The sequence below is a fragment of the Lampris incognitus genome, chromosome 15 (genome assembly GCF_029633865.1).
Source record: "Lampris incognitus isolate fLamInc1 chromosome 15, fLamInc1.hap2, whole genome shotgun sequence".
NCBI lineage: Eukaryota > Metazoa > Chordata > Actinopteri > Lampriformes > Lampridae > Lampris > Lampris incognitus.
The window spans coordinates 47227476-47241828 of record NC_079225.1 but is presented as its reverse complement, the minus strand read 5'-3'; the positions used below and the strand labels follow the sequence as shown (position 1 = coordinate 47241828).

At 47.8% G+C, this 14353-nt stretch overlaps 1 protein-coding gene across 1 annotated transcript; it reads right to left on the bottom strand.

Moving 5' to 3' along the window:
- Positions 1–1046: 1046 nt before the first annotated feature.
- On the bottom strand, positions 1047–12051 carry gje1a (gap junction protein epsilon 1a). The gene is made up of 4 exons (XM_056295141.1): positions 12013–12051; positions 10406–10588; positions 3333–3530; positions 1047–1244 (listed from the first exon to the last, which is right to left on the bottom strand). The coding sequence occupies exons 1-4, from the start codon at positions 12049–12051 to the stop codon at positions 1047–1049; spliced, it is 618 nt and encodes a 205-aa protein (XP_056151116.1).
- Between the last annotated feature and the right edge of the window lie 2302 nt (positions 12052–14353).

Sequence of the window (14353 nt, the reverse complement as noted above, 5' to 3'; positions counted from 1 at the left end):
TCATAAATCATGACTTTTGTTTAAAAACAGCAATATTTTGTTCTGAATGTTCACTGGTCTGCTTGAAACTCCATTTGTGTAATTTTGTTTTTCTTTTTTTTTTAAAACCTTGCCTGAGACCTGCTGAGACCAATTACTTACCAATGCTTTCTTTACTGAATGTAAAATGTTTGAGCAAGATAACAGTAGGCTGAAAACTCCCAGTCTGTTTATCAAGTATGTAAGGCCCAGCACTTTCCTTCAGCATTTCGTCTTTGCATGTCAATCATTAAAAAAAAATAATAAAAAAAAATAATAATCTTGGATGGTAATAGGAGGGGTGGTAATATTTTAAAGTTTCAATTTTTCAAAGCCAACGCATTTGTATACCCCAGATAGAAAATAATGCATTTCCATAACCCAAAATAATCATCTTTCATTATGTAAAAAAAGCCTTTAAAGTGTTTACTAACAACCATGTCTGCGGTTTCAGAAAAAAAGTAATGACTAATGGAGACATGTCTGTCTGAAAGGGAGGAATGACAGAAGCACATTCTGCCACTAAAAACTCACAAGCAAAAGTCAGCTGATGCCTGTCTTTTACCGCACTTTGACAGCCATCTTGTGGGAAAATAGAAATAAGATAAACACAGGTGTCTTTGTTTTCCATCCCCTCCAACAAGTTCCCAGTTGTTGTTGGTGTTGTTGGTGTTGTTGTGGTTGTTGTTGGTGTTGTTGGTGTTGTTGTGGTTGTTGTTGGTGTTGTTGGTGTTGTTGTGGTTGTTGTCATCATCTCTACATACAGACACACACATGTCTGAACGTGACCAGGGATGATCACACTGTAGCAAAGGGCGAGAAAGGGAAAGAAAAGGGAAAAAGAAACACCTAGAAAAGGAGTCCGCGCTGACACTGCTTGACCCGGATGCCGGTGGGGAGTTCGCTTCCTGGCTCGTGAGAGTCCGGCTATTGCTGACCAGGAGCGCGACAGAAACTGGCCGAATTTGCGTAAAATGGTTCACCCTTGGTTGTGCGTGTTTGTGCGTGCGTGCGTGTAGCGGGAGGCGTCACTGGTTGGTGAGATAACCGAGACGCCGGCAGAGTATCTCGAATATCTCGGCAACGCAGAGCAAGATGGTGATGACGGTGAAGGTGTACATGGCGCTGAGGAAGATGGTTTTTTCAAAGTGTTCGGGGACCATGCACTTGGTCACGTTAAACGTCTTTTCCAACGCACTGGCATCACACATGAACAAAGGGTGGACCTGAAAGACAGACAAAGAGATGGAAAGAGATTTATGAGTGAATTGCCAAAGGCTGGGGAATTTAAAACCACTATAGAAAGCTGTTAAATTAAAGATTAGCTGTGCCGGTTTTGGCCACGAGTAGCGCTACTGAGCAAAATGGGCCTCCCGTAGAGTAAAAACAAAAACACTAACTTCCTCTCCAAGTCCCTACACCTGGGGTGCCCAACTCCAGGCCTCGAGGGCCACAGCGTCTGCAGGTATTTGTTGCAACCATGCACTGCACCACCTGATTTAACTAATTCCTTCCCTCCTTGGTCCAAGAGGTGAGCTAATTAGTTAAATCAGGTGGTGCAGTGCATGGTTGGAACAAATACCCACAGACACTGCGGCCCTCGAGGCCTGGAGTTGGGCACCCCTGCCTTACACTGATACCTGAATGTAAATGTCAAAACCACACAATAACTAAAAATTCAGATTTTCCAAACATCCTTGAAGGCGATAAGTTGTGGATGTGGTCGGTGGGGTCTACCAACACACTCCGCATGTCTGCACAAGGGCACTTATGAATGTAAACAAACTCCTCTTGTTTACATGGAAAACTGCACTTTGGCTTTACAAAAACTAGCAAACTTCAGCTTAGTTAACTTCACACTATAAACTGTGTTGCATGAACAAATAATTGATTATTAACTTCCGATATTTGATATTGTAGTGAATTCGGGGGGCAGCCCAGCCGGACCGTCACAGCCGGGACACGAACTCGTGTATTCCGCACCGCGGGCAACAACGTTAACCAGTCGACTAAAGGGTCTGACCCGTTAGCCAAGGACAAACATGTCTACTTATTCGTGTAGGTTACACTACCCCCCTCCTTCGGGATAGGGCATCCCCGGCAGGACCGTCACAGCCGGGGATCCCATCTGTGACACCGATGCAGCGAATCAGGGGAGCAGCCCGGGGACCGTTGCCCCAGCCGGACGCGAACCTGCATCTCCAGCACCGCGGGCGACAACGTTAACCAGTCGACTAAAGGGTCCGACCCGTTAGCCAAGAGCTAACGTGTCTACTTATCCATGCACGTTACAATATATTTGATATTTGAATTGATAATTAACTTTTCAGATCCAAATGTGCCAGCAAGATAAATTGGTTGCAAATAAGAAAACCTTTTGACTTAAACCTGCTAGAAAAAATAGTTGGCCGACTTTCTATGTGAGGTCAACTCAGATTACATCACTCAACTACATCTGCTGAACTGACTCGGGGTGGGGCAAATGAGCAAACAAATCAGGTTTGAATGATTTATTCTCAAGTTCGACAGGAATCGACTCTTGAGGTTTGCCGGCAGCCACACCAACATGGACCCTGGCTCTGCCGAACGACAGAAGCTAAGCAGCTGTGGGCTTGGCTAGTAGCCTACTAGGATGGGAGACCTCCCGGGAAAACTGAATTTCTGCCGGAAGTGGTGTTGGTGGGCCAGTAGGGGGAAATCTTCTCTCTGGTCCTAATAAAAACAACAAATATCAAATCCCAGTGTCTCAGTACAGTGACGGGGACACTGTAGGAGACGCCGTCCTTCAGATGAGACGTTAAACCGAGGTCCTGACTCACTGTGGTCATTAAAGATCTCATGGCACTTATCACAAACAGTAGGGGGGTCCCCGGTGTCATGGCAACATTCCCAACCTGGCTCTCTCCATCTGGCCACCTCATCACCCCCCATGTAACTGGCTCAATGACTCCTCCCTCTCTCCACCTCAAGCTGATGTGTGGTGAGCGTTCTGGCGCAAAATGGCTGCTGTGCATCACCCAGGTGGTGCTACACATGGGTGGTGGTTGAGGTGAGTTACCCCCTTCAACGTGAAGCGCTCTGGGTGTCTAGAAACGCTCTGTATAAATGTAATGAGTATTATTATGCACTAATATACTGGTTTGCGCTGCCGCGTGCAGTGATACTACCACGCAAAAGTCGAGTGCGTCAGACAATCCGTACTGATCAGAAAATCCTGTATGAGCCAGCTTGCATGGCTCTGCAGAGCACACATGAAACTACAAAAGTGGAAAGCTGCAGTGCACCAGACATGAACGTTGTATGAGACGACGGACCTGAAAGCCAAAGAGGTGGCTCTGTAGCCAGAAGGCGATGACCTCCAGGATGATGCGCAGCAAAACGGAGATGATATAGAAGACGGTGTAGATCGGTCGCTGGAGGATCTCCTCCTGGTCAATGTTTTTACAGGCGGCGTACAGGTGGAAGACGGCGCCGGGTACCAACACCGTCACCAGCTGTAACGCCCAAAACACCTGCAGCATAGAGAGGGGGGGGAGAGGGAGGGGGGGAGAGAGATAGGGGTGGAGGGAGAGAGAGAGAGTAATGGAGGGAGAGAGGGAGAGAGAGAGAGAGAGAGAGAGAAGGAGGGAGAGAGAGAGAGAGGGAGAGGGAGAGATGGATGGAAGGACAGGAGGAGAGAATAGAGGGAGGGAAAGGCGGGAGGGGGCATGAAAGGAGGTGTAGGTCAGAGGGACAGAGAGGTGGGGGGGGGGGAGGAGGTTGGCAAGTCGGTAAGAAAGAAAAGAGAAATGTGTGCTCTCATGTTCCTCCACTCCAACACCATCACTTTAAATGGGTCATGCAGATGGTCGCCGTAGGCAACTTGGATAAGCGGTCATGTGATGTTTCCTGTCTCATGCGTGGACTCTTCCATCATGGCGGGAACCATCGGCCTGGTCGGCGGCTCGAACCCCGCCGGGTCGCGGATGAGACGCTGCCGCTCTAATCAGCAACGCAGCCGCCATCTTGAAAGGTGGCGGAGGCGGAAGGCCTTAAGTGGGCCGCGGTGGTGGGGAGAGTACTTTCTCCAGAACCGGAGAAAAGAGAGCGAGCTGTCACCACACACACGTACTTTTCTGTACGTGAGGATGGAGAGTGGATGAGTTAGCTGGGAAGGTGGGCTGCTCAGGCCTTTTTGGGTGGGTGGGCATGCGAGCTGAACCCGGGGCAGGGCGCTGGGTAGCAGGCTCGAGCTCTGATTAAGTTGAACGAGTTAAGTGAGGCGAAGTCAGGTTTCACTGGGCTGGCTGAAGCTAGCGGGGGGGGGAGGGGAGAGAGTCAGGGTAAAATCGCCGTACTTACCCACGTCAGTTCTAACACTGCAGTACTCCCCTGAATCACAATGAGGCGACGCGGTGAGGAGGTCCGGCCTGTGGGTCCTGGTTTCTTTGACCAGTTTGCTGGTTTCTCCATCTCTGAGCGGGGAACTGGTGTTGATAACACATCATAATATCCAAGCAGGAGGGACCTAGTGACTCCTAGTGGCTCTCCTCCCCCCTGTTAGCAGGCCATTTCCCCCGGGGGCAATCACTTCATCTACATAAGGGTTAACGTAAAACTAAGACTAGGGCTAAACTCAGGATTAAGGGTTACATTTAAGGGTTAAGGTTAGGGCCAGGGGTTGGGTGGGGGTGGGGGTGAGGGTCAAGGTTGAATTTGATTTAGTCATGAATGGTTAAGGTGACATCATCTGAGTAAAATGGCGTACAAAGAGAGCCGAGTTTAGTTAAATTAAGTTAAGGTAAATCAGGTTACATTTAATTTACTTCAGTTTAGTCAAACAGTCAATCAAGGAGTCAGAGGCCATCTATGTGAAGAGAGAATGAAAATCCCTGAACTGGGGGGGGGGGGGCTAAGAGTACATCTGTCACCATCTTACAGTGCAGTGATGCAACTATTCCCCAACCCTCTGTGACCAGTACACATGACCACCACACCTCTAATTACTGACCACGCCCACATCTGCATGTTAACCTGCTCATTGGTCTGGGTCGTTATGCCACTGTGTTGTTTATAAGGGTGGGACACCTGTAGTCACTGTATTGTGTATAAGGGTGGGGGTACCTGCAGTCACTGTATTGTTTATAAGGGTGGGACACCTGTAGTCACTGTATTGTGTATAAGGGTGGGGGTACCTGCAGTCACTGTATTGTGTATAAGGGTGGGGGTACCTGCAGTCACTGTATTGTGTATAAGGGTGGGGTACCTGTAGTCACTGTATAGTGTATAAGGGTGGGGTACCTGTAGTCACTGTATTGTTTATAAGGGTGGGGGCACCTGCAGTCACTGTATTGTTTATAAGGGTGGGGACACCTGCAGTCACTGTATTGTTTATAAGGGTGTGGACACCTGCAGTCACTGTATTGTTTATAAGGGTGGGGTACCTGTAGTCACTGTATTGTTTATAAGGGTGGGGTACCTGTAGTCACTGTATTGTGTATAAGGGTGGGGTACCTGTAGTCACTGTATTGTTTATAAGGGTGGGGTACCTGTAGTCACTGTATTGTTTATAAGGGTGGGGACACCTGCAGTCACTGTATTGTTTACAAGGGTGGGGACACCTCCAGTCACTGTATTGTATATAAGGGTGGGGACACCTGCAGTCACTGTATTGTTTATAAGGGTGGGGAAACCTACAGTCACTGTATTGTTTATAAGGGTGGGGAAACCTACAGTCACCGTATTGTTTATAAGGGTGGGGACACCTGCAGTCACTGTATTGTTTATAAGGGTGGGGACACCTGCAGTCACTGTATTGTTTACAAGGGTGGGGACACCTCCAGTCACTGTATTGTTTATAAGGGTGGGGACACCTGCAGTCACTGTATTGTTTACAAGGGTGGGGACACCTCCAGTCCCTGTATTGTTTATAAGGGTGGGGACACCTGCAGCCCCTGTATTGTTTATAAGGGTGGGGACACCTGCAGCCCCTGTATTGTTTATAAGGGTGGGGACACCTGCAGTCCCTGTATTGTTTATAAGGGTGGGGACACCTGCAGTCACTGTATTGTTTATAAGGGTGGGGGTACATGCAGTCACTGCATTGTTTATAAGGGTGGGGACACCTGTAGTCCCTGTATTGTTTATAAGGGTGGGGACACCTGCAGTCCCTGTATTGTTTATAAGGGTGGGGACACCTGCAGTCACTGTATTGTTTATAAGGGTGGGGGTACCTGCAGTCACTGCATTGTTTATAAGGGTGGGGACACCTGCAGTCACTGTATTGTTTATAAGGGTGGGGAAACCTACAGTCACTGTATTGTTTATAAGGGTGGGGAAACCTACAGTCACCGTATTGTTTATAAGGGTGGGGACACCTGCAGTCACTGTATTGTTTATAAGGGTGGGGACACCTGCAGTCACTGTATTGTTTACAAGGGTGGGGACACCTCCAGTCACTGTATTGTTTATAAGGGTGGGGACACCTGCAGTCACTGTATTGTTTACAAGGGTGGGGACACCTCCAGTCCCTGTATTGTTTATAAGGGTGGGGACACCTGCAGCCCCTGTATTGTTTATAAGGGTGGGGACACCTGCAGTCCCTGTATTGTTTATAAGGGTGGGGACACCTGCAGTCACTGTATTGTTTATAAGGGTGGGGGTACCTGCAGTCACTGCATTGTTTATAAGGGTGGGGACACCTGTAGTCCCTGTATTGTTTATAAGGGTGGGGACACCTGCAGTCCCTGTATTGTTTATAAGGGTGGGGACACCTGCAGTCACTGTATTGTTTATAAGGGTGGGGGTACCTGCAGTCACTGCATTGTTTATAAGGGTGGGGACACCTGCAGTCACTGTATTGTTTATAAGGGTGGGGACACCTGCAGTCACTGTATTGTTTATAAGGGTGGGGACACCTGCAGTCACTGTATTGTTTATAAGGGTGGGGACACCTGCAGTCACTGTATTGTTTATAAGGGTGGGGACACCTGCAGTCACTGTATTGTTTATAAGGGTGGGGACACCTGCAGTCACTGTATTGTTTATAAGGGTGGGGACACCTGCAGTCACTGTATTGTTTATAAGGGTGGGGACACCTCCAGTCCCTGTATTGTTTATAAGGGTGGGGACACCTGCAGTCACTGTATTGTTTATAAGGGTGGGGGTACCTGCAGTCACTGTATTGTTTATAAGGGTGGGGACACCTGCAGCCACTGTATTGTTTATAAGGGTGGTGACACCTGCAGTCACTGTATTGTTTATAAGGGTGGGGACACCTGCAGTCACTGTATTGTTTATAAGGGTGGGGACACCTGCAGCCACTGTATTGTTTATAAGGGTGGGGACACCTGCAGTCACTGTATTGTTTATAAGGGTGGGGACACCTGCAGTCACTGTATTGTTTATAAGGGTGGGGACACCTCCAGTCCCTGTATTGTTTATAAGGGTGGGGACACCTGCAGTCACTGTATTGTTTATAAGGGTGGGGGTACCTGCAGTCACTGTATTGTTTATAAGGGTGGGGACACCTCCAGTCACTGTATTGTTTATAAGGGTGGTGACACCTGCAGTCACTGTATTGTTTATAAGGGTGGGGGTACCTGCAGTCACTGCATTGTTTATAAGGGTGGGACACCTGCAGTCACTGTATTGTTTATAAGGGTGGGGACACCTGCAGTGACGGTATTGTTTATAAGGGTGGGGACACCTGGAGTCACTGTGTTGTTTATAAGGGTGGGGACACCTGCAGTGACTGTATTGTTTATAAGGGTGGGGACACCTGCAGTGACGGTATTGTTTATAAGGGTGGGGACACCTGCAGTCACTGTATTGTTTATAAGGGTGGTGACACCTGCAGTCACTGTATTGTTTATAAGGGTGGGGGTACCTGCAGTCACTGTATTGTTTATAAGGGTGGGGACACCTGCAGTCACTGTATTGTTTATAAGGGTGGGGACACCTCCAGTCACTGTATTGTTTATAAGGGTGGTGACACCTGCAGTCACTGTATTGTTTATAAGGGTGGGGGTACCTGCAGTCACTGCATTGTTTATAAGGGTGGGACACCTGCAGTCACTGTATTGTTTATAAGGGTGGGGACACCTGCAGTCACTGTATTGTTTATAAGGGTGGGGACACCTGCAGTCACTGTATTGTTTATAAGGGTGGGGACACCTCCAGTCACTGTATTGTTTATAAGGGTGGTGACACCTGCAGTCACTGTATTGTTTATAAGGGTGGGGGTACCTGCAGTCACTGCATTGTTTATAAGGGTGGGACACCTGCAGTCACTGTATTGTTTATAAGGGTGGGGACACCTGCAGTCACTGTATTGTTTATAAGGGTGGGGACACCTGCAGTCACTGTATTGTTTATAAGGGTGGGGACACCTGCAGTCACTGTATTGTTTATAAGGGTGGGGACACCTCCAGTCACTGTATTGTTTATAAGGGTGGTGACACCTGCAGTCACTGTATTGTTTATAAGGGTGGGGGTACCTGCAGTCACTGCATTGTTTATAAGGGTGGGACACCTGCAGTCACTGTATTGTTTATAAGGGTGGGGACACCTGCAGTCACTGTATTGTTTATAAGGGTGGGGTACCTGCAGTCACTGTATTGTTTATAAGGGTGGGGACACCTGCAGCCACTGTATTGTTTATAAGGGTGGGGACACCTGCAGCCACTGTATTGTTTATAAGGGTGGGGTACCTGCAGCCACTGTATTGTTTATAAGGGTGGGGGGTACCTGCAGTTACTGTATTGTTTATAGGGGTGGGGACACCTGCAGTCACTGTATTGTTTATAAGGGTGGGGACACCTGCAGTCACTGTATTGTTGATAAGGGTGGGGGTACCTGCAGCCACTGTATTGTTTATAAGGGTGGGGTACCTGCAGTCAGGTGAGAATGATGAGGTCACTTAGATGATGATGAAACGTTTCTGTCTCGATGAATTGATTCAGCCTTCTTTGGTTAGTTTAGTTCAGGTAAGTTTATCTTAATTTAGTTTAGTTTAGCTTATCTTATTTTATCTGAGTTTAGTTTAGCTTGGTTAAGCTTAGTTTAGCTTAGTTCAGTTTAGTTTATCTTAGTGTAGTTTAGCTTGGTTAAGCTTAGTTTAGCTTAGTTCAGTTTAGTTTATCTTAGTGTAGTTTAGCTTGGTTAAGCTTAGTTCAGTTTAGTTTATCTTAGTTTAGTTTGTCTTAGTTTAGTTTAGTTTAACTTAGTTAAGCTTCGTTCAGTTATCTTAGTTTAGCTTGGTAAAGCTTAGTTCAGTTTAGTTTAGTTTATCTTAGTGTGGTTTATTTGTCTTAGTTTAGTTTAGTTTATCTTAGTGTAATTTATTTGTCTTAGTTTAGTTTGTCTTAGTTTAGTTTAGCTTAGTTAAGCTTCGTTCAGTTATCTTAGTTTAGCTTGGTTAAGCTTAGTTTAGCTTAGTTCAGTTTAGTTTATCTTAGTGTAGTTTATTTTGTCTTAGTTTAGTTTATCTTAGTTTATTTGGTCTTAGTTTAGTTTATTTTGTCTTAGTTTAGTTTAGTTTATCTTAGTTTATGTTGTCTTAGTTTAGTTTATCTTAGTTTGGTTTGTCTTAGTTTAGTTTATTTTGTCTTAGTTTAGTTTAGTTTATCTTAGTTTAGTTTGTCTTAGTTTAGTTTAATTTAGCTTAGTTAAGCTTCGTTCAGTTATCTTAGTTTAGCTTGGTTAAGCTTAGTTCAGTTTAGTTTAGTTTATCTTAGTGTAGTTTATTTGTCTTAGTTTAGTTTAGTTTATCTTAGTGTAATTTATTTGTCTTAGTTTAATTTATCTTAGTCTATTTTGTCTTAGTTTAGTTTATTTTGTCTTAGTTTAGTTTGTCTTAGTTTATTTTGTCTTAGTTTAGTTTATCTTAGTTTAGTTTGTCTTAGTTTAGTTTAGTTTGTCTTAGTTTAGTTTATCTTAGTTTATTTTGTCTTAGTTTAGTTTAGTTTATCTTAGTTTATTTTGTCTTAGTTTAGTTGATCTTAGTTTAGTTTGTCTTAGTTTAGTTTAGCTTAGTTTATTTTGTCTTAGTTTAGTTTAGCTTAGTTTATTTTGTCTTAGTTTAGTTTATCTTAGTTTAGTTTGTCTTAATTTAGTTTAGCCTAGTTAAGCTTCGGTCAGTTATCTTAGTTTAGCTTGGTTAAGCTTCGTGTAGTTTAGTTTATCTTAGTTTAGTTTAGTTTATCTTAGTTTAGTTTGTCTTAGTTTAGTGTAGTTTATTTTGTCTAAGTTTAGTTTATCTTAGTGTAGTTTATTTTGTCTTAGTTTAGTTTAGTTTATCTCAGTTTAGTTTGTCTTAGTTTAGTTTAGCTTAGTTAAGCTTCGGTCAGTTATCTTAGTTTAGCTTGGTTAAGCTTCGTGTAGTTTAGTTTCGCCTAGTTAATTTTACCTGCGGTGTAATGGGTCTGAACTGGTTGTAGCAGTACAGGTTGAGCTCCCGGCGATCAGGGTCACAACTGAAGTGCAGCGCCTCATTCCCATAGACAGCGAACCCCAGCACCCCCAGGAAGAACATCCGCACCGAGCCGAAGAACAAGGTGTGGAACTGGCCTATCACCGTAGGAGGCCTGAGCTGAGACACACACACACACACGCACGCACACACGCACACACACACGCACACACACACACACACACAGTAGTAGTCATTTACGCACACAGGCACGAACATTTCAACAAGGTTACGTATTCACGCACACTTACGCAAGAGTGCCCAAACACACGCGCACACATACATGAAGGCCGACGTGTTCACAGACGGTCGCAAACAGTCGGCTCTGTGCGTAACTGTAGTCCACCGACTTCCGGTTTCTACTGCAGCGGTCATAGCAGTTTCCTGTTTGTTGGCGCGTGCTATTGACGATGGCAGGTTTTTGGCGACGCCTGCGAGATTGACCATGGATAAACGTCAATCACACGCACACAGCTGTCCACACACTTCCGGCCGCAGGTGCAGCACACGGGGCAGAGTACGCACCAGGCCACGGCCACAACCGTCCGTCCGCCGGTCCGCCGGTCCGTCGGTCCGCCGGTCCGTCGTGATCACGGGCTTGGTGCGTACTGCTCGAAACTCTGCCCCGTGTGCTGCACCTGCGGCCGGAAGTGTGTGGACGCCCGTGTGCGTGTGATTGACGTTTATCTATGGTCAATCTCGCAGGCGTCGCCAAAAACATGCTATCGTCAACAGCACCCGCCAACAGGAAACTGCTATGACCGCTGCAGTAGAAACCGGAAGTCAGTGGACTACAGCTACGCACAGAGCCGATTGGCGAGCAGACACGAACGGACGCACACACACAGGCAGGCGCTCAAATGCGTGCGCACAGAGCACGTACGCTTGCACGTGCACGCACAAAGACACGACGTGACGTAACAAAGAAGAATTCGCAGCGATTGCGCAGGCACACGCGCACACACAGGGCACGAACACACGTCCGTGGTCTCGCTCACGCACACGCACACGCACAGGGACAGAGGGAAAAAATGCCTTTTGTCAGCCAAATAAATGCACCTGCAACCGTCGCTCATTCATGGCCTGATGTGGGAGATTAAACAAAGCCCTTTATACTGACATCTGGCCTCCTCTCTCCTGCACGCCGAGCCTGACTCAATGCTGCACAAACCAGGCCCGCATCTTCACACACCTTCACCAAACAACCAGCCAGCCAGGAGGTATCTATCTATATCTATATAGCTATATCTATCTATCTATCTATCTATCTATCTATCTATCTATCTATCTATCTATCTATAGTAACAACTGCAGACACGACAGCACAGCAGATGGGTTACATACGGGTAAGGGAAGGATGGTGTTTCACTTAAAAAAGAAGGCTAACCATTGTCAGTGGTGCCAACTTAACTGCGAAGGCAAAAAAAAGCATGAAAGGCAAAAAAAAAGAAAAAGTGATAGTCAAGTAGGCCTCCCCACTGGAGGACCTGAACAACAAGCGCCACCGTTTCTCCACGCCGTCCTGGCATTGATGGTCTACTTACACATCCTTCATAGAAGTTTTTGATGTAGTTTAAAGACATGGCTTATCTGTCGTTCTCCCCCGTTCGGTTGCAGGGCAGCATCGGGCCGTCATGGCCGATTTGCTGGCACCAGTCAAAGGCCAAGCACAGTAGGACTCGAACCTCAGTATTGACCTCTCGCTCTCTCTCGCTCTCTCTCTCTCTCTCTCTCTCTCTCTCTCTCTCTCTCTCGCGCTCTCTTTCTCTTTGTCACCCTCCCCTCCCTCTCTCTCTCTCTCTGTCAGCCCTCTTCAGTTCTCTCTCTCTCCCTCTCTCCCCCTCTCTCCCGAAAGTCCGTGTCAATGCATATTTTTTTGCCTTTTATCCGCGGTGCCCTGCATCAATTTACTCACTCAGTAGAAAAAAGACAACAGGGGGACACAAACAATGGGCAGGGGCATGTGGCCGCTGCGTTATAATCCCTATACATCGATGTCAGCGAAAATGCCACTCCTGTGGCGGACAATGGCGCGCCGGGAGCAGAAACCAGAAAGCAGAGGCACAATGCAAACAGCCGCACGTGTTGCGGCAGCCTTGGTATCCCCAAAAGAATATGTCTCCCATACGGCCACATATGATTGACACGTCCCAGCTTCTTGCCATGATCTTCACGGCGCACATGTCAGGGTTATAGCCAACAAAGAGGCACCCGGGCAGCGGGGCATCGCCACCAAGAAACAGCAAACACACGCCACTGCGCGAAACCGCGGGTCGTCTAACGACTGTAAGAAGTATACAAATGGATACACAAACAGGCCACTTGTTACTTTTGGTCATTCTATTTTACGCGAAATGGAAACGTAATAACCGAGGTCGGCTTTAAATAACACGCGCGCGCTCCCGCGACGCCACGGTAATTGCGGCATACATATTATTTCGGGGATACACAATTTGGCACCACACCATGTTACAGAACTAGAATGACATGGTTGTTTGTTTGTTTGTTTGTTTGTTTGTTTGTTTGTTTGTTGGTTGGTTGGTTGGTTGGTCTGTCCCCGTGTTGAAATCTGAACACAGCTCACATACTATCCACTTGTGGACGCCTTGTGTCTTCGTCATAGCCACAGTTTCACACCATCTTGTCCCAATTTCAGCGGAAAGTGCGATGACTTACAAAGCGGTTAACATGCAGACAGCAGAGACAGGCGGTGGCGTGGGGACACGCGTGGGGACACGCGTGGGGACACGCGTGGCCCCAGCTCCAGCAGAGCGGACAGACGAGCAGGGAAGGCGGCGGCGGCGGCGGCAAGCGGCAGGAAGGAAGGAGGGGCAGGAGGGAAGGAGGGCATGAAGGAAGGAGGGAGGAAGGGAAGGAGGGCATGAAGGAAGGAGGGCATGAAGGAGGGAAGGAGGGAAGGAAGGAGGGAAGGAGGTAAGAGTGCTGAGCACCGAGTCGCCACACTTGTGTAATGCAGAGAAAAGGCAGGGGAGAGGAGGAAGCTTGCCGTGTCACTGCGCGGTACACACCCTGCACTGTAAATACTTCTGGAAGAGCATTCACGGAGTTGTCGTTGTCCCGTTACAGTCCTGCTGGCCGAGCTACGGGCCGCCGCCACCAACCCCGACAGAAAACCGACCCGAAAGGAAAAAGTCACACCTCGACAAGCTTAAATGAAAATGGAAGTCCACACACCAACCGTAATCCTGGCGGCGTGTTGTTCATTCCCCCCTTGTTCATGAACGCATGCCAGTCGCGTGCACCCCGGGCCAGACCCGCGGACAGAGAACCATGGCGGAGGCCGTGATGGAGTCACCGGGTGGAGGACGCGGGGGAGGTGGCGTCCATTTGGGGGGTCCCGTCGCACAGAGAGGGGCTGGGAACCGACGGAAGCGCCTAATTACCTTAATGAAGTTAGCGCGCGCCGGCAGCGGCGCGGTCAGAGGGCACGTGGTCCCGTGCGCACGGCAGAATGCATGGCGGGGCACGTGGCGCCCGGCCGAGCGTCAGTCCACGACAAAGAAGGACCGGACGTACAGCTCTTAGACGGCACGCGATGCGTCCTTAAGACGCGGGTCTTCGTGGCTCGAGACCTTCATCACCTGCAGAGCGCATTGTCGTCATCATCATCATCATCATCATCATCATCATCTGCAAGCCAAACCAGTGGATGGGACACGGGGCGCGTGTATTTGGCAAAAGAAAAGGAGGTTTTAGTGCTGGATGTGCGTGAAGCGTGTTCCGCCCTTCTGTCGGCTGAGGGTTCTCCTCGGCCTGCATACGTCATCGCACCTGCAGCGTTTCGGCCCCGGTCCTCACCGGGCTCTCACGCAAACACCCCGAAATGCACCTCACGCTGTTTGCTTCCGCATAGCCAGTCACTGA